At 40.0% G+C, this 20,963-nt stretch overlaps 1 protein-coding gene and 1 pseudogene across 1 annotated transcript; one reads left to right on the top strand and one right to left on the bottom strand.

Moving 5' to 3' along the window:
* Positions 1 to 11,265: 11,265 nt before the first annotated feature.
* On the top strand, positions 11,266 to 12,192 carry LOC110295549 (taste receptor type 2 member 41). Its single transcript, XM_021164038.2, has one exon. The coding sequence runs from the start codon at positions 11,266 to 11,268 to the stop codon at positions 12,190 to 12,192; it is 927 nt and encodes a 308-aa protein (XP_021019697.1).
* An 8,277-nt stretch (positions 12,193 to 20,469) lies between these two features.
* Positions 20,470 to 20,698, bottom strand: LOC110297127 (cyclin-dependent kinases regulatory subunit 1 pseudogene; annotated as a pseudogene).
* Positions 20,699 to 20,963: the final 265 nt, after the last annotated feature.

The following is a 20,963-nucleotide window of genomic DNA, read 5'->3' as shown; positions in this document are numbered from 1 at the left end:
TTATTAGCTCATATTTCTGTAGGCCAGGACTTTGTGTTCTGCATGGTCAGAAACCCTGATTATCTTCTTGGCTTGATTTTGATTCTAATCTGAGTCTGGAAGTCCTCTTCCTGCCTCACTGACGACTAAGAATTCATTTTCTCAGCTGTAAAATTGAAGACTTACTTTTAAAATTGGTTATAATATTTTGACAGTTTCTTAGTTGTATATATTGTAACAGTATCATCTTACCTCATTACTGTCTCTTAGGACCCTCCCATTCCTGTCATCTCCCCTCTTCTACCCTACTAGGCCTCCTCCTGTTTTCAAACTTTATGCATGTGGTTATAGTTATTATATGTTCATGACCACAGTGTCTATCTCAGGTTTAGAGGCTATCATTTTATACTATTCATCCCCACTCTCTGGCTCTATGGTTTCTTCACTCTCTCACATGATGTTCCCTTGGCTTTGGAGCTGGTAGAATAAATGGCATATTCTGGGCTGAGAACTCCCCACTCTCCGTTAATGAGTAGTGAGCCTCCGTTGTGAGTCGATGTTTGATGGCTGCCCACTGGCAAGTGAGATGAAACCTTTATTTCTGCTAGTTCTTGTCTGCCTAAAAGCCACTAGTTCCTTCCCCATGGTCCTTATAGACAGCCATGGTTGCATATTTGATTTACTTCAGGCTAGACTGAGTATGACTTTCTGGTTTCTTCTTCTCATCTACTAGGGAAAATAAAATCCTTCTTTCAATGTGTAAATGACTTAGGTCAGCTGTTCATTATTAGCAGAGTAGCTGTATCCTGGGTTAAAACACTGTGAGTAATAGCACATAGATCTGGTGGATTTAGGGTGATATGGCTATAGGGAACATCCTTACATCCACATGGAATTGGGGAGAGGGTTGGCAGAAAGCAAATGGGATGTGGAAAGTTCAGAGCTGAGAGATTTGGGTGTGTATTAAAGGTAGGCAACTTCATAGTGATCTATTTGAAGAATTAATTGTATCTGTTCCTATAAATGTGGTCCCATGATGTTTGAAGTGCCTAGGATACTGCAGGTGTAACTGCTAAGTCTAGACTTGAGAAACATAATCATACATGAACTACAGTTAATAATTAATGCTTAGTTTATGACAGTAAAAACATCCATTGCTGACTTCTGTGTTTATTGGCTACTTCCTATCTTTTCTTTGGACAAATTACTATTCAAACATATTAATGAATATATTCTTTGTCAAATATGTGTGATAGATTCTGCTCATGTTCATCCTTTTATACTCTCTGATTTTCATTCCATCTCATCTTTTTTTCCTCCTCTTCCTACCAACTTGCCATCACTAATTTCAGTACTTCTTTTCTATGGCTGAATTTTAAAAGCTCTACATTTTTGGATACAAATTTCTTCTCAGATTTGTGACTTATAAATATTTTCTATCATTATGTGGTTATATTTCAGGTTATGATGGCAAAAATATTTTTAGGTTTGATTAGGTCCAATTTTTTTTTTCTCTTTAGACTTTTATAATTCAGTGTTATCTCCAAGAATACTTTATTTTATCCAGATAATGAAGAAATGCTCTTATGGTTTTTTCTAAGAATTTTATAGCTGTAGTTCTTGCATTTAGAGCCATGATCCATTTTAAGTTTTTGGAGCCATCTGAGTTTTTATGAAAATGAAAATATTAATATATTTGAAGCAGTTCAAATAGGGCAGGAGGAGGCAAAGCAATCACAAGTAAAAATTTGTAGTTATTATTTTTATCATTTATTATACTTCTAGATTGTTTTTCTCTCCAAAGAGACTATCTTAATCTTTATACCAAGATGCCAGATCTTTTGTCTCAAAAGATGTGATGAAATGATTTTGTAGAATAGCTGGCTAATAAACAGGCCTTTTTTTTTAAAACAATAAAATCATCAGCATTGACTTTTTTGGAAGCTCACAGGTTACTCAAACCTTAGGACATGTTAGCCACATGTTCTTTTGAAATATCATCCCAGAGAGCATAGCCTATAATCTCTGGGTGTAGATCACCATAGGACCTAGGATAGAAGTTCTTAGGTATAATTTCCACTCCAGTACTGCCACCCCCACCTTTCTGTGTCCTCTTTCCTTTGTTCTCAGTGTAATCTCAGGATGGAGGAAGTTCTCTAATATTAGTTTCAGCCCAGTTGGATTCTGGGGATTTCAACTTCTAAAAGCTGAAGGTATAACGCTTTACAGTCTCTACCAACATGCTCTGCTCAGATGATCTCATCCAGTTTAATAGCTTTAAATACTATGTAAGTGTTGAGTCTCCAAACCTGTTACTCCAGCCTTTGCTGCTTACTGAAATCCAGACTTACATTTCAATTGTCTAGCTCATGTCTCAACTTAGATATCTAACAAGCATCTCAAGTGCTACACGACCAAAACAGATTTCCACCCACAGACTTGTTCTTCCATTCCTTCTCATCCCAGAAAATGACTCTGTGAAAGTCTCTCCAGTGACTAAAGTTGAAACTTTAGAATTGGCGGTACATTTTTCCTGTTTTTTAGTTCTATCCATCAGAATATTTATATCAGCTCCACTTTCATAATACACTACCATCTTACCTTACCATAGCATTGCTCCCCTTGGGTTTCTACCTGAGGAGAAGCTCTGATCAGCTTGTACAGCCCAGAGTATTTCCTCTGACTGTTTTTTTCCACTCTAACCCCCCCAGATCTGTTAGTGACATAGTGTCCAGGGGATCTACTTAAAAAGACAAATTTGATCAATCATTCCTTATTTTAAACCTTCAAGTGAATTTCAGTTATATCCTATCCAAATTCCTTCCCAGGGCCAACATAAATTTATTGATGCTGCTTTTTAGCTACATGATACTAAACATTGATATTTCTATGAGGAGAAAACACTTGATTTCATGAAATTTCCTCCACTTTGGCCTTTCCATACTTTCAAAGTACGTGCACAAAAACTTATCCAAACACTTCTGAAGCCCTCTAATAAAACAAACAAGTAGGCCTGAAATGCTGAGATGGTTATGGAGAGAATATTTTGTATAGATGAAATAATTGATGAAACTCTACTGAGTTGCATCTTGTAGTTTATGAAGAGAGTCAAGGAATTCTTTTCTTTTACCTCAAAATGTGTGGGGATCAGGAGTTTCCATCATGATATCAACAATGCTTAGTGTGTTATGCCTTCATTTGGGAGTCATAACAAATTTGGGGTCTTGCTTTGTCAGAAGGACATAGAGGGTGTGCTGGTTAATTTTTGTTAACTCAACACAAGCCAGGGTCATCTTGGAAGAGGAAACTTCAACTGAGAAAATGTGCCCATAACATTGGCCTAAAGTCAAGGTCTCGGTGCAGTTTCTCAATTAATGATTGATGTGGGAGGGCCCATCCCATGGAGACTGATGCTAATTGGTCCTGAATAGCACAAGAAAGCAGACTGAGCATGCTATCACAAGAAAGCCAGTAAGCAGCTCCTTTCCATGGTCTCTGCCTTGAGTTTTTGCACTCACTTTGCTCAGTGATGGGTTGTAACCCGTAAGCCAAATATAGCACTTTTATCCCAAGTTTCTTTCTTTGGTCATGTTAATGACAGGAGTAGGAACCCAGACTAAGACATAGGGTAAGACACAGGATGATTGGCTAGATTTTGGAGGACACAGATACCTTTAACTGAACTGAATTTAAGATTGGCTTGTGAGCAAATCTATAGTGCATTTTCTCAATGATTGATGTGGGTTGGCTCATCCCTTATAGTCAGGGATATCCAATGTGGTCACGACAGCTTTCACAATAAATTATGCTGACAAAACTGAAATATGCACATGCAGAAAGGTCCAGTAGGAAATTTTCCTATATGTGAAAGAAACTCAGGAAGGAGAAAGCTATATAAATCATTTTCCAGGTGTGGGAAGCAAAAGGTCAGATTCTTGGTACTGGTGCCAGTTGGTTCTTTTGGTCCCTTCTCTATTGTCCCTTAGCATCAGTCCATCTCAGAGGAGCTGAAGCTGCTGCTACCTTGGCACTTAGAATTTAAATATTGGGATGAATGCTCCAAGGCAGCTTTATTACTTGAGGTGACCTTCTGATACTCTATGTGATCAGAATGAAAAGAAAACCTGTGCATTCTGCTTTTGGTTCATATTCTCTCTTGGAATCAAGTTTAAAATAATAGTGAGAGAGGATAAATATAGTTACAATTAGATAAGATTACAAGAAAGAACATTGGTAGAGAGCAGGGCTCTGCTTTCCTGGGCCTCTCAGCTTATACATACTGTCCTGAGAGAATTTCACCTAATGCTCTCCTTATCCTCTCCTGTAACTAGAAAGAGCAATCTTAACTTTCCAGCAATCTCCACGAGCATCCCTTTATTTTCCTCAATGCACTAATAAATATTTGTTGCTTGCTTATTGCCACTAACATTCTATAGGACTTCATTTTCCATAAAACCTAGGATCTGTATAGCTGCTGTAGGCTCAGGGACCAGAATCGTGGCAGCAAGTGAAAGTACTTATGAATACTGTGTGAATGTGAGGGATGTAGCTTAGTGCTAGACTTCTTCCCTAGTGTGTGCATGGCTCTAGGTCAAAGGCCCCGAATCACACCATCTATACATATGTTATTTAGTAGGTAAACAAATAGATTGATATAAGAAATATATCAATATAAGAAATCAAATCAATATAAGAAATAAATCAATATAAGAAACATGATACAAATAAGAGTGCATAACCAGGTGACTTCAGTGGAATTGCTTGTATTATTGTAGATTACCAATTTTCAACAGTGGTAGGTGTGACCTATGGCTCCAGGTTGTGCATTTATGGATTCGACCAATAGCAACGGGAAAACACAGCAAAAACTGTGTCTGTAATGAACATTTAAAGACTTTTTTTCCTTGTCATTATATTACCTAAAACAAATCTAGCACTCTGCTGATGCAGTATTTACAGGGAACTATACATTTTAAGCATCTAGAGATGCTCAAAGCATATGGATGTGCACAAGTGAAATTATGCTATGGGGATAACAATTTTCAGATTATTAGTTGGACTCATTTTCTAAGGTGACTCTTTCATAATAAAATCTTATTCTAAAAGAATATTTGAATGCTAAAAAAAGAAGCCACAGACAAATTAAAACACATTTGAGCTATTAAATAGAAAATACTTAATATAAATGAACTTGAATTTTTTTTCTCCAGAGAATATTTTTGGAACAAGATGGCAGACTAAGGATCATAATCCAATGCCTTCTCACAAAACAGTAGTAACTTCCCACTGATAACCGTTGTCCTGGGAGAGCTCCAGAATATAACCTTCGACTTTGCACCAGAGGTGAAAAGCTAGGATGGCTACCCAGAGAGGGATAGGGAACATTTAATGCATGCGGCCTTTGTCAGTGATCATGACAGCTCAAGGTGGGAGAAAGGTTGCTGGCACAAGGGGAAAGTGGAGAGTAGTTCCTTCATGGCCTCCATTGCTTATTCTAGCAGCCTTTAACCATCAGAGATGCCTGAAGCTCTTTCCACTGAGGTTTCCTGCAGTGTTCACCAACCCCAATCTCAGCTAATGGAGGTGCCCAGAATTCTGTGGTCCCTCTGCCTTGGGGCCAAAGACATTATGTCATTTGGAACTGGAGCCAACATTGTCCTCCTCATAACTAGAGAGTAATGTCCTATCTAGCCTGACTTCATACCTGCTCATATCTTAACATTTTGTTGTTGTTTTTGACACAGGGTCTTGTGTAGTTCAAGCTGACTTTGAACTTACTGTATAGCTATGGGTGATTATGAACTCCTAATCCTCCTGCCTCTATCTCTAAAGTGATGGGATAACAGGTATTAGTCACTGTGTCTGGCTTGGTTTTTCATTGTTCATTTTTGTTTGTTTTTTTTTCTCAATTTTTATTAGATATTTTCTTCATTTACATTTCAAATGTCATCCTGAAAGTCCCCTATACCTTCCTCCCACCCTGCTCCCCTACCCACCCACTTCCACTTCTTGGCCCTGACCTTCCTGTACTGGGGCATATAAAGTTTGCAAGACCAAGGGGCCTCTCTTCCCAGTGATGGCCTACTAGGCCATCTTCTGCTACATATGCAGCTAGAGATACGAGCTCTGGGGGTACTGGTTAGTTCATATTGTTGTTCCACCTATAGGGTTGCAGATGCCTTCAGCTCCTTGGTTACTTTCTCTAGCTCCTCCATTGGGGGCCCTGTGTTCCATCCAATAGATGACTGTGAGCATCCACTTCTGTATTTGCCAGGCACTGGCATAGCTTCACAAGAGACAGCTATATCAGGGTCCTTTCAGCAAAATCTTGCTGGCATATGCAATTATGTCTGTGTTTGGTGGCTGATTATGGGATGGATCCTTGGGTGGGGCAGTCTCTGAATGGTTCATCCTTTGGTCTCAGCTCCAAACTTTGTCTCTGTAACTCCTTCCATGGGTATTTTATTCCCTATTCTAAGGAGGAATGAAGTATCCATGCTTTGATTTTCCTTCTCGATTTTCTTCTGCTTTGAAAATTGTATCGGGTATTCTAAGTTTCTGGGCTAATATCCACTTATCAGTGAGTGCATATTAAGTGAGTTATTTTGTGATTGGGTTACCTCACTCAGGATGATATCCTCCAGATACATCCATTTGCCTAAGAATTTTATAAATTCATTGCTTTTAATAGCTGAGTAGTACTCCATTGTGTAAATGTACCATTTTTTAAATTAGGTATTTTCCTCATTTACATTTACAATGCTATCCCAAAAGTCCCCCATACCCTCACCCCCACTCCCTTACCCACCCACTCCCACTTTTTGGCCCTGGCGTTCCCCTGTACTGGGGCATATAAAGTTTGCATGACCAATGGGCCTCTTTTTCCAGTGATGGCCGACTAGGCCATTCTTTGATACATATGAAGCTAGAGACAAGAGCTCCGGGGTACTGGTTAGTTCATATTGTTTTTCCACCTATAGGGTTGCAGTTACCTTTAGCTCCTTGGGTACTTTCTCTAGCTCCTCCATTGGGGGCCCTGTGATCCATCCAATAGCTGACTGCGAGCATCCACTTCTGTGTTTGTTAGGCCCAGCATAGTCTCACACGAGACAGCTATATCTGGGTCCTTTCAGCAAAATCTTGCTAGTGTATGCAATGGTGTCAGCGTTTGGAAGCTGATTATGGGATGGATTCCTGGATATGGCAGTCTCTAGATGGTCCATCCTTTTGTCTCAGCTCCAAACTTTGTCTCTGTAACTCCTTCCATGGGTGTTTTGTTCCCAATTCTAAGAAGGGGCAAAGTGTCCACACTTTGGTCTTCATTTTCTTCAGTTTCATGTGTTTCACAAATTGTATCTTATATCTTGGGTATTCTAAGTTTCTGGGCTAATATTCACTTATCAGTGAGAACATATCATTTGAGTTCTTTTGTGATTGGGTTACCTCACTCAGGATGATGCCCTCCAGGTCCAACCATTTGCCTAGGAATTTCATAAATTCATTCTTTTTAATAGCTGAGTAGTACTCCATTGTGTAAATGTACCAAATTTTTTGTATCCATTCCTCTGTTGAGGGGCATCTGGTTTCTTTCCAGCTTCTGGCTATTATGAATAAGGTTGTTATGAACATAGTGGAGCATGTGTCTTTCTTACCGGTTGGGACATCTTCTGGATATATGCCCAGGAGAGGTATTGCGGGATCCTCCGGTAGTACTATGTTCAATTTTCTGAGGAACTGCCAGACTGATTTCCAGAGTGGTTGTACAACCTTGCAATCCTACCAGCAATGGAGGAGTGTCCCTCTTTCTCCACATCCTCTCCAGCATCTGCTGTCACCTGAATTTTTGATCTTAGCTATTCTGACTGGTGTTAGGTGGGATCTCAGGGTTGTTTTGTTTGGTTTCTTTAAACTCAAGTTTGTAGAATATGTGAAAGATAACTGCTTCTTTGATTATGCAGAATTCACACATAAGATTATATGAACAGAAAAAATATAAAGGAAATACAACATTAAACGAAGTATAACAATGTTTCAGTAACCATTCTAAAGGAATGAATAAAATATGGTACTGAAAACCAGACATACAGATAATGAGTCTGCAGAGAGATCAGACTCAAGTTTACACATGTGTGGTCAACTGAATTTTGACTAAAATGCCAAGAATATGCATCGGGGAAAAGATGGTTTCCTCAATAAATGATTCTGGGGGAAATGGGGGAAACTAGATATAAATACGTAGAAAAATGAAGCCAGACCCTTATATTACTTGATACACAAACTTGCTTAAAATAGGTTGAACACTCAAACCTACGATCTTAAATCATAAAACTGTAAGAAGTGAAGACAAGTGAACACTTCCTAAAATCAATATGGACACTGAGCTTTGTGATATCACACAGAAAATACAGAGAAGGAAAATTAAAATAGAGAAGGAGGGTTATATCAGACTAAAAAGTCTATGTACTGTAAAGGAAGCAATCTGTACAGTGGTAAAGATAATTATTCCTTCAGGCATACAAACATTACACACAAGGTTATATGCAACAAGGAAGATCAAAGAAATACAAAACAGAAGGAATGCAGTAAATTTCCAGTAACAAGCCCAAAAGAATGCAAACAACATGGTACTGTGATAAAACCAGATATACAGACCAACCAGACACAACGGAGAGCTCAGACTCAACTTTACACATACGCAGGCAACTGAACTTTGACTCGGGTGCCAAGAATATGCAATGTGGGAAGAATGGTTTCTTCACTAAGAAAGAAGAAAATTGTAAGGGAATTATACAGCTCAATAGCAAAATCATCCCCAAACAACCTGATTTAAATGTGAGCAAAGGATCTGAGATGATGATAGTTTTTAAAAGCGACACACAAACAGACAAGAAATGTCTGAAATGGGCTCAGCACGATTGACTTCAGAGAAATGCAAATCAAACCATGAAGAAGCATTACCTCACACCTGTTAGTGCTTACCAAAAGGAGATAAATGGTGGGGAGGAGGCAGAGAAAACAAGTTCCTGTATGTACTGGTTAAAATGTAAATTGGTATAGGCAGTTTGGGAAATAATATAGATGTTGACTGGAGAAGGAGAGAGAGAGAGAGAGAGAGAGAGAGAGAGAGAGAGAGAGAGAGAGAGAGAGAGAGAGAGAGAGAGAGAGAGAGAGAGAGAGAAATTAGTTTATCATTCAACAGTCCCATTCCTGAGTGTATGTTATATCTTAGTTTCTTTTCTGTCACTCTAACAAAATACTTTAGGTTGGGTAGTTTTTAAAAAGAATGGGTTATTCCTTCTCAGAGTTTAGAAGCTCAGGATTATGGCTCTGGTGTTTGTGGAGCTTCTAGTAAAGGAAGGTGTCATGTGAGGTAAGTGGGTGGATGCAGAAGACATCAAAAGGCCAGGGAGACACTGCCATCACTTGACATTGGTTCAAGGAAACCAATCCTTGCTAGTCCTGCTAGAAAGCGAGTGTACATGAAAAAAAAAAAAACCTCTCTTAATGAACTCTCACCTCTGAAAGTTCTCAACACCTTTTAATATGGCTACACTGGAACCAATGTTCAGCATGAGTTTTGGTGTGGACTGAGCATATTCAAACCAGAACAGCAAATACCCAAAGGAAGTACAATCATACATCAGAGATATCAGCATTTTCATGTCCATTACAATATCAGTGACAGTAGCCAAGACATGGAGGCAACCTAAGAAAGTATTAATATGTAAATGAGTGAAGAAACAAGATATATAACCAGTATAAAATATTATTCAGCCTTAAATAATGACACACTACTATGTGAAACAATACAAATGGGCATTATGTTTGAGAACACATTAAGCTAAGCAAAGAACTCTAGACAAAGAAAGACACACACTAAACAACTTTACTTGTGGGACCTAAAATAACCAAAATAAGTCACAATCACATTGATGTTACTAGGGATCTAGGATAAGGGGATGAATGGAAAGATGTTGGTCATAGAGTACAAAAATTCAGCTAAGAACTCAGTCCTGGAGGCTGAATGTATAGCTGTGTGACAGACAGCAGCTAGCCATACCAGAGTATACACTTGCCTCTTGCTGAAAGAGTAGATCTTATGGTCCTTGTCACACATAAAAGTAATTGAAAAAGTAACTCTCTGAGATGACAGATATGTTAAAATGGTTTTACTTTTCAACCTGCTCCAGTAGGGGTCCCTTTAATGTTTGTGCTAGTTGATGTGGGACTCTCAAGTGTCTTTGTGGTAGACAAATCTAAGGTGGCCTTCATGAATACCAACCCAGACTTTTGTGACTCTGTGATCCCTCACTTTTGAAGTGGATAAGAGCTGTGACTTGAGTCTAATCAAAGGAGTCCAACGTGTTGTTTATCCTGTAACAGTGCTTTGTGTTTCTAGTTAATAACACAGGCAAAGAAGGATACGTTGACATTCCTAGGATTGTGTTGTTTCTATCTTGCTCATGCCTCCCTCTGCTGGTCTAATGAAATAAGTCAGTGGCCATATTTAAATATGACTACATGGCAAATACTAATGATAACCTCTTTGTGTTCCAACAAATATCCAGTAGGAAATCTAGGCACTCAGTCCTGCAGCCACAAGGAAATAGGTTCTTTCACTGGAAGAAGAGCAGTTTAGATGGTTATAAATTACTTAATCCATAGACGCCATAGGAGATTTGTGTAGAGATTTGGGTAGAGAGGTAGACTTAAGTATTAACTTAGGCTATTCATGAGTTGGGGTAGATGTATGGCAGGGAAACTCAGATAAGAAAGACTTCATTAATGTCATGATTTTTCCTAGGTATCTCCTTGTGCCAGATATCTATGCATCTATGTATGTACCTACCTACCTACCTACCTACCTACCTACCTACCTACCTACCTACCTACCTACCCTACCTACTGACACCTAATAGGAAGAGACAAGTGGTCACATAATGCAATGATGGGATAAGAATGATGGAACTCAGTTACCAAGACTAAAATACCTTCCCCACTGATGCTATTGCAAGCATGGCAGCATGTAGGCAAAATCAGAGAAGGCAAATCATGAGCAGCTGCTGCCCCATGGTACCCGAGCCCAGGAAATATTTGCATCATATCTGAGCCCAAAGCATACCTTTTATCTACTGCCTGAGCATCTTTCACATTGAAGTTCTAGCTCACATGCAGAACCCAACCCTTTATCTTCTGTCTCCAGAAGGGAGTGTCAGGGACTGTGGGTAGGGGCAGGGAGGAGGCCAGGAACCAAGGCAACCAGTGGTGACAGGAGGAGGGACTGAAATGCTACCAACACTATCAGTTTTCTTCATGTTGATCTTTGTTCTGCTCTGTTTCCTGGGGATCCTGGCCAACGGCTTCATTGTGCTGATGCTGAGCAGGGAATGGCTACTGCGCGGTAGGCTGCTCCCCTCGGACATGATCCTCTTCAGTTTGGGCACCTCCCGATTCTTTCAGCAGTGTGTTGGGCTGGTGAACAGTTTCTACTACTTCCTCCATCTTGTTGAGTACTCCGGGAGCCTTGCCCGGCAGCTCATTAGTCTTCACTGGGACTTCTTGAACTCATCCACGTTCTGGTTTGGCACCTGGCTCAGCGTCCTGTTCTGTATCAAGATTGCTAACTTCTCCCATCCTGCCTTCCTGTGGCTGAAGTGGAGATTGCCAGCGTTGGTGCCCTGGCTCTTGCTGGGCTCTATCTTGGTGTCCTTCATTGTAACTCTGCTGTTCTTTTGGGGAAACCACACTATATATCAGGCATTCGTAAGGAGAAAGTTTACTGGGAACACAACCTTTAAGGAGTGGAACAGAAGGCTGGAAATAAACTATTTCATGCCTCTGAAAGTTGTCACCATGTCAATTCCTTGCTCTCTTTTTCTGGTCTCAATTTTGCTGTTGATCAATTCTCTCAGAAGGCATTCGCTAAGAATGCAGCATAATGCCCACAGCTTGCAAGACCCCAACGTCCAGGCTCACAGCAGAGCCTTGAAGTCACTCATCTCATTCCTGGTTCTTTATGCGCTGTCCTTTGTGTCCATGATCATTGATGCTACAGTCTTCATCTCCTCAGATAATGTGTGGTATTGGCCCTGGCAAATTATACTTTACTTGGGCATGTCTGTACATCCATTTATCCTCATCACCAATAATCTCAGGTTCCGCGGCACCTTCAGGCAGCTACTCCTGTTGGCCAGGGGATTCTGGGTGGCCTAGAAGGCTTGGTCTCTTTATCTAGACCGTTTGAAGAGACTCAGGTGAGGGTAACTTCACTTGGAAGTGAGCTCATCTACGTGGAAATGTCTTTGTAGGCAGGTATGGGGTCATACTGTGAGGTTCCTCATTGGGAAAGAGGAGAAGGAAATGCAGAGTGTTCTTCCTTACCTTAGGACATTAGGAAAATGGAGATTCTGAATCCTGGACCAGTATTGATCTAAGTGCAAAGTACAATATGTCCTGTTCCTTTCATGTCTATTTTCCTTTTGTTACTGATTCATTCTTTAGGGAACAGTCTTGACCAACTGAATCATCTCATCTTGGCTGGCTACTGGGGAGGTAAAAGAAGTTTGTGTCACTGCTGCATTGGGATGTACATGGGTGGGAAGCAAGTGTCTTTGAGGCAGAGTAGCACTCAGTATGAGAACCTCAAAGAACAGGTGGCTGTGCATGCAGGGGCTGGGGCAAGGAGTCCTGATCACTCTTCACTGTATGGGGATTATTTGTCTCTTGCCAAATTTGGAAACTCTGGCTTTAGTTTTGTGAAGATGACTGGGGAAATTCTTAATTCTACCCTGTATCATTTCTCAATAATATTTTCCTTTTCCTGCCTTTAATTTTCTCCTATCTGCAGCTTCCCTTGCTTGTTATTTGTAAATAAATAAATAAATAAATAAATAAGATCAGTTCTATTTTCCTGTCTTTGGGATCCCTTTTACTCCCCCAGGTATATGCTACAAAGCCACTTCTGCATTGAATAAACATGATCTTTCATTCAGAAAAAGACTTAAGAATCTCACTGTTTTTTTTAAAAGAATCTCACTTATTTTATTCAAATTCCATTTTTAAAAAGAAAAGCACAGTATTAATTTTTCTAAATACTGTTTATAAAAATAACTTGCTCTAAGAATTATACAAATGTTTTGAAAGGTAACTTTGGAAAAAAAGTGTGATTAGACATGGATATTTGTAAGACAGAACAAAAAGCTCTTGGAAGTCCATGCCAGCTCATTGGTCTTGCCTTCAGTAGGGCCTCTCTGAATCCTGTAACCTCTTATGCCCTTTTGTAGCCTTTCTGCAGATCTTTCTCTCTCTCTGGCATTATAGAGAAAGAGAACTTTTTCCAAAAGGTATCAATTTGTAAATTTCAGAGACTATTTTGCAACTGGACTTCTAATAGAGATTGCACTCTCCCTGGAGATTAAAAGCAGTTGCCTTGTTGGCTCGGTTATATGTAGCTAAGTAAACATGGGCTTGTGGACCTTAGTATTGAAGAAAGGGGTTCTACATATTAAATTTAAACATTTTAAATGCATAATACATTGGATTGCTAAGAATTCAAGCTGTATTGATGAGTATATATGGAAAAATCTTCCTTCTACTTATCCTCTTTGAGGGCACTTTTTTTTTTATCAGTTTTATGTTTGTGCTTCTATAGATATTTTATTTTGTATTAATTCCTGCCCCAAGAACCAGTCCATTGACTTACAAACCAGTAACTCTAGACTCCTAACCAAATGTGCTGTTAACTATGCTGTGTCTGTGTTTTTCTATGCAAATGGTTGTACAATATGTGTGTTGCTCAGTTCTTTGCTCTCTCCATTTCACAGTGTATCTCAGAGATATGCTTGAGCTGCTGTTGCTGCTACTGCTCCTCCTCCTCCTCTCCTTCCTCCTCCTCTTCTTTTCTTCTTCCTCTTTCTCCTCTTCCCTTCCTCTTCCTCTGTCACCTCTTCCTTCTCCTTCTTCTTTAGTATAATGGAGCATGATTTAGTCACCTGACTGTGGTTATCCAGGTTATTTCTTATCTTTTGGTATTATGACAATATAGGGACTGAGGATCTAGGTCATCAAGTAAGAGGGCTTGCTCAGCAAGCATGAGGACTTACATTTGAATTCTCAGCAACACCATAAAGAGCTGGGCATGGCTTGGCCTGCTTATAACCATGGTGCTGGGGGGAGGAGGTCAAAAGCTCCTAAAACGCTGCTGGTAAGCTAGCCTAGGCAAAAGGGAGAGCTTCCGGTTTAGTGAGAGGCCCTATCTCAAAGCTGAGGAGCTGAAACAGGAAGGCACATAATGTCTTGTTCTGGCATTTGTATGTAAACACATGAATGTGTGTACCTGCATACTCATGTGCATGTATCATATATATATTCCCCAAGAAATGTGTACATGACACACTTTGTAATCTTGCATATGTTCATATTCTATGACATGTGCTTAGTCAAATGGCATGCAACTATCTGCTTTGTATAAAATTGTCTTCACTAGGTTTGCAACAATGTATTTTTTTCATGAGCAAGCAGCATATTTTTACACTTTTTTGATCAACCTGTTAGGTTAAAAAAAACCCATGTCCATTATATGTTTATACTTTAAATGACTCATTATGATGAAATTGTCATTGTCTTACATGTTTTGAAGCATTTTTGTTTGTTTTGTTTTTAATTTTGTCTTTGACCTTTTTCTTGTTGATTGCTGGCGATCTTCTTGTGGAGAAATCAAATCTTCCTTTGATTCAGTAAGTTCTCACAGTAGGGAGCAGTAAAAGACTCCCTAAGTCCTGGGGTTTCATTTCTTTCTTGACTTTAGTTATAACTTAAAAACTCACTTGGAGGAATGATGATTCATAGGAAATTATATACATACTTGTGTTTTAACTTTTAAAACTGAAAACCTTTGAGCATGCCATTAGTCCCAGCACGTGGCAAGCAGAGACAGGTGGATATCAACTTGAGGCCACTCTGATCTACAGATTGAGTTTCATCACAGCGAGACTACACAGAGAAAACCTGTCTCAAAAAAGCAAAAGAAGCAAAGTCAAACCAAACAAACATGCAGAACTTCAATGTTACTGGAAATGCATAATCCTAAATATAATTAATCCACTGTGTCTCAGTTTCCTGGTATGTTAAATGGGGTGGCTACTTTCTAATAGTTGTAATGTGTGCACAATGTACTCATGACACATAAGTAGTACTCACCATAATTTAAAAATAATTATAATAACTCATAATTAATGCTGTTATTATTTTCTGTATCTGTGTTAGTATGAGGAAGGCAGAGTATGGCAACGGCATTTTCTGATCATGATCAAAGATTTTCTCTAACTCTGATCTTTGTTGCCAGTGTTCCATTTGTCTCCTTGTCAAACAGGGAAACACTGTGTGTGAGAGGTGAGGAAAACTCTTGTGGCAGCTGGGAAGCTGCTGGAGAGGGATTCTGATACTGTAACATGCTTAGAATTCACTAGACAGCTGTTTGTGGGTGGGATTCTAATTGAAAAACCTTACCCAAGTAGTATTTTAATGTCAGCCAATGGAGGCGAAATAAAAGATCTAAGAGAGATTTTATTCTTTTGAAGGGAAAATTGTAAGAAAATCAAGAGCTTCCAAATAGAGCCATATATTTCTTTAAACCCTTTTCTGAAATCAGATTTATCAATGAGAAATCAGATGTTTGGGTGGATTCTGGACCAGGATTGGTCATATCCACTGTCCTTTCATGTCTATGGTATCCAGTGTTTTGGTGTTGTTAATGTCTTTTTGCAGCCTTCATCTCACCAGCAACAAATTCCACACTTCAAGGGTAAAGAGTTCCCTCCCTCCCTCCCTCCCTCCCTCCCTCCCTCCCTCCCTCCCTCCCTCCCTCCCTCCCTTCCTTTTCTTTTTCCCAAGTCTTACTGTGTAGCCCTGGCTTGCTTGGAGTTTATTTGATAGCTAAAGCTGCCCTTGAGTTCAGGTATCTACCTGCCTCTGTCTCTAGGGTGTTGGGATTAAAGTCACCCAGCACTGATAAAGAGTCTATAAAATAGAAAAGCATGCTCATATAGAATGATCTATAGATTAGAATTGTTGATGATTGCTTAAGTTAACACTTTTGGATATGCGTGTAAAGTCAATGCTTATGTCAGAGGTTAATACAGTGGACTCACAGGTGCAGCCTCCTGCTCAGGGAATCAGCAGTCTTGTGGGAGTCAGGAATTACGTGTCTGACGAGTAATCATATTGTTACACATTGGAAAAAGTGCCTGGAAGGGATGGCACATGGTTTATCAGTGCATACAGTGGGAAAACATGGCTTTATATGGTAGACACTTTAGGATGAGATTGTCATCAAGAAGCAGCTCTCTAATGAGATGATAAGTGTGCATGGGATCTACATTTGGAAATACAAGTCCAGGAGTAGACACACCCAGAAGTCTGACAGTAGCTCCAGCTAAGATCTCCTGCTCTCTGCAGTGGAAATCCCAGGAGGGGGCTATTTGGAGTGGAAAGTGCTGAATGGGGAGATTTTGTTCTGGACAGAAGTTTGGATTTATGTTATCTTGGGGAAGTCCTGTTTGTGGGTTAATCAAGCTTGTCAGGAAAGGTTCAATTGCTTTCTTTTTTGTCTCTAAGAAATTCTGTAAATATTACCTAATTCTAGTCCCTATTGCCTGTCTCCTCACTGCTCTTGAGGAGACTGAGTCCTTCCTTGCTCATTACTATGACCACTGATGCTGAACTTTGCCTTGGGGCTGTCATACATTGACTTTTATTTATGTATGTATGTATGTATGTATGTATGTATGTATGTATGTATGTATTTATTTATGATTAAAATGGTTTGAACTCTTTTTCAGGCTAGGACCTGGTAAGATTTCTAACTCCTGTGTGGATCAGTATCAGAAATGCAAGTTCCCAATACCACTCTCACCTGGATGGGGCTTACCTCGTCAGGAGCTACCTTTCTGAAGCATGGTATGAGGTCAGATGTGGTTGGTATCACAGATGACAGGGAGACCACCAAGGGGATTCTGTTTATTTTTGCTGAGCTTTCAGAGTGCTGCCCAGATGCCATGATGTCTTCTCATATTAACAAAACAGAACAAAACAAAACAGGATACTGCAAAGTAGAAGGCACTTTGTGGATACTTGTATATTTGGTTCAGTTATCAATGTCAAAATTCATTTTTACTTCTAATATTTTTTGATGTTCTGAGTAACTTCCAGTCCGTATGCTCTAGCTCACCAATATTTTGTTCTTTGAACTCTTCCCTAAAGCACTATGAAGTTATGAAATCCACCTCAATTAATGGAAGTTGAATTATAAACATTATTTCCCTCATTCCTTCCCTCAAAGCATGACAGAGAGTCCTTGAAGTCATAGAAGAAAACATACCATTTTTTCTGTCCTTATCAGTAGTACAGGCATGGAGGAATACAGCTTTTAGTTACTGTGGTAATGGGCTTCTCCAGGATCCCAAACTCTGCAATGTGGTCATTGCCTATAATGCAAATTCCTTGGCCTTATCTTAAGATCTACTGTATATACCCCTTCCTCTGCAGTCCCAGCTCCTCCCCATAACTCCTGAGAATGAGATCTTTGTCAAATTGGTTTACTCACCTTTCAATAGCTCCTTCCTGGTCTCTGATTTCTCACCTGGGTCATGCCATAGGAACAGCCCATCTTCCTCTGCTTAGTCATCTACTGAAAATTGTCCATTTCCAGGATTCACCCTGTTTTTCTTCTTTTTAAAGTTCATTTTAAACCACAAGGATCTCTTAACTCTCTAATGAAACTACATTAAGTTGTAAAGTTTTCTATCTCTAGCTTGGCCATTAACTGATTATAACACAGTATTTTTTTTTTTTTTTTGTACTGCAGGATGATGTTGGAACTTGGTTTTATTTATTTATTTGAACATTAATTTCTTATCTCTCATCACACTCTTCAGGCTGTGGGAGGACCTGTTTCTTGTTGCACCTGACACTGGGTGCTTGATGTGGTATTTGTTTCTAAGTCTCATATGGTATTCTAGATCCTGTGATTCATGCAACACACAGGAGGAGGAAGATTCTCACAAGAGTGGTGATGACAGGAGTAAGGGTTAGACACAAAAAAGATATTTGTTGAATGTAGAATTTGATTGAATGGTTGACTGATTGTGGGTGAAGAACTTGATATTTAGGGCAGTGATGAAAATGACTAGGGCAATTATCCTGATGTTCACTGAGTCAGCAAATATGTGCATTAAGTTTCTGGATGGCATAAACTGCTTTTGAATCTTATTAGGAAAAGGACAGCATTATAAAAAAGATTCCGAGGCACATGTCATTATTATTCAGACTCTAAATGAGTATCCCCCACCCACTCTGTCACTTCTTTGTGCAGTTGCACTTTTTTTTTTTTTTTTTTTTTTGGCCTCAGTATAGGCTGTTTTATCCCAGGATTAGGCCTTTCCTTTTTATTCTTGAGTTTTTATACTTAAGTTCTTACTCCACTGTTCAGCTCAATTGTCTGGCAGCACCACTATTTTATTGCTCTGTGTGACGACCTGGTCATGTGTACATCTCTCTCCCCATCCCTGTGTGTGTGTGTGTGTGTGTGTGTATGTGTGTGTGTGTGAAATGCACTTTGGGTCAAAGGAAGAAGGACATGAGAAGAGGAAGCAGAGGGTACAGGAAGAGGGTGAGCAGGGTCAGGAGGGTCAGCAGGTAGGTGGCTTTAAACAGGACAAAGAGGTCAGCTTGTCCCTGAAGAGCTGCATTAGAGTGAGATCACTGACCCAGCTTAAATCATTACCCTCATGGAGTAGGTGGGTCAGTCTACTTAGGGAGTTAGAGAAACCTAGTCAGAGTTCATGGTCTGAGTCTGAGCAAAGGACCTTGAAAAGGACTCTGAACACGAGAACACGTTTTTCACCAGATTTTAAGCTACTTGAAGTCAGGGAATCTCTGAATTTTTAAATGCAAACATTCCTAACGTGTGCTTCCCAGTACAATATTTGTTGAGTACCTGAATAAACTCATCTAAGTTGTCTCTGAGGTTTGTTTTCTTTCGTGTGTGTGTGTGTGTGTGTTGTATGTCTGAGAACCCCAATATGTGGGGGCTGGGGGGTGAGTCATGGCAAAGGAAGAGGAAGAGGTTCTTTCTTGCTCCTCCATAATTCAGTGTAGGTCAATGACAATAGAAAATTGCTCGTTTGGGTCCCAGTGATTAATCAGGCTTAATCTTCTGCTAATAAGATCAGGGTCAAATATAGGACATTATATCAATTACAATTATATCTGTGTTTTGAAATTTTGCTATCTCCTTGGTGAAATGTTGGCATTTATTTGACTGTCAAAATGATTAATAAAAAACAAATGTGCGTATTACGTTCAATGACAACATTTGGAAGCTGATAGTGCCCACAGATGAAGTCAGCAAGGGAGTGCCTCTCAAATCTTTTGGCTTTGTTATGGGTAAACTCTCTGTTACAGCAAAGGAATGTTTGCCTTCCAAACATCTCATTGTTTCTCTCTCTCTCTCTCTCTCTCTCTCTCTCTCTCTCTCTCTCTCTCTCTCTCTCTCTCTCTCTCTCCTCTATGAGTGATCGTTTCTTTTGTTTATAGTTAAGTCCCTAGCTCACATTTCCAGGATTCCTACCTAGGGCCTCCTATATGCTAGATGACTGACTGCTCTGCCACTGAACTAGGGCTCTAGCTGTAGGGCATTTCAATATGCATCTCCTACTGTTTTCTAATTTGATTGGAGGAGTTCAAATGGCTATTGCAAGAATAAGGAGAGACAACAGAGACACAGAGAGGACTCTGCCTGCTGGACAACCCACCCTGGTTCTTATAACTTGAGGTTCGAAAAGAAAAAACTCCAGAAGTCAGGAGTTGCCTGAGTACTCTACAGAACAGTGCTATCAATGCTGGCTGCACGTTACAATCACCAGGAAACTCAAAAAGCCTGGATCATTCTAAAAAGTAGTTCAATAAGAATCTCAGGTGGGGGAGGCCCACACATGAGTATATTAGTGAATTTCATAGACTGTGAAATTCAGTGTAGAAATCACCTTTTTTTTTTTTTTAAAAAATAAAAAACTTCCTTTAATCAAGGTTTGTAACATGGAAGAGATCTGTCAGATAAAATGCAAAGTTTTCAATACATTGAAACATAAATCCATATAAGTCATCATAAAAACAATACCCAATAGTAAAAACCACAACAAATCCACACCATCCCTATAACAGCCATGATCTAGATTTCACATGCTTCTGCCAAATGGCAAATATGGCCTGCTGGCACAGGAGGGCTTTGAGGTCACACTCATCTGACAGGGCTGTGGCATTGGTGGTTCAACTCCAGAAGCAAAGCAGGTACCAGCACATTCAAACAGTGTACCCTTTACGGATCAAAGCGAGAAATAAGAAAGCAACATGATCACAAGATCAGGAAGATGGTAGGGGGTGAGGACAGCTGTGGAAAGCTTGAGGCCGGAAGGAGGTTCGCCTGGTTCATTACTATGGCTTCTTGGGCAGTGGCTGCCGGAACAGTAAGATGTGAGGTTCTGGTTCATGGATCATATAGTGGACCCATTCCCTGACTCTGCTGAATGCCGAGATTTCGTCATTCAGATTCAGACATCAAATGGGTTTTAGGGACCAGCTTGGCTATGTGCTTGGGCAACATGACATGCTGGCACTCGTCCTTGACATATATGTCCGAATAGTAGATTTGTTTGTGAGACATGATTGCTCTGCCGGAGGGCGCTCAGCCCTGCCGCTGTCCTCCAGACAACTCCCAGCAGCACCAGGAATCACCCTTCAGCCTTGCTCTCTCCGTGTGTATCTTCCTGTCTTATCTCTGTCTCTCTCCGTGTCTCTTTCTGTGTCTCTCTGTATCTCTCTCTGTCTCTCTGTGTCTCTCTGTCTCTCTCTCTCTGTCTCTCTGTTTCTGTCTCTCTGTCTTTGTCTGTCTCGGTCTCTATCTCTGGGCAGTGGGTGGGGAGACGCTT

The sequence above is a fragment of the Mus caroli genome, unplaced genomic scaffold (genome assembly GCF_978045245.1).
Source record: "Mus caroli unplaced genomic scaffold, Mus_caroli_1 scaffold_7, whole genome shotgun sequence".
NCBI lineage: Eukaryota > Metazoa > Chordata > Mammalia > Rodentia > Muridae > Mus > Mus caroli.
The sequence above is the reverse complement of the archived record's forward strand: the minus strand, read 5'-3'. Positions and strand labels throughout refer to the sequence as shown.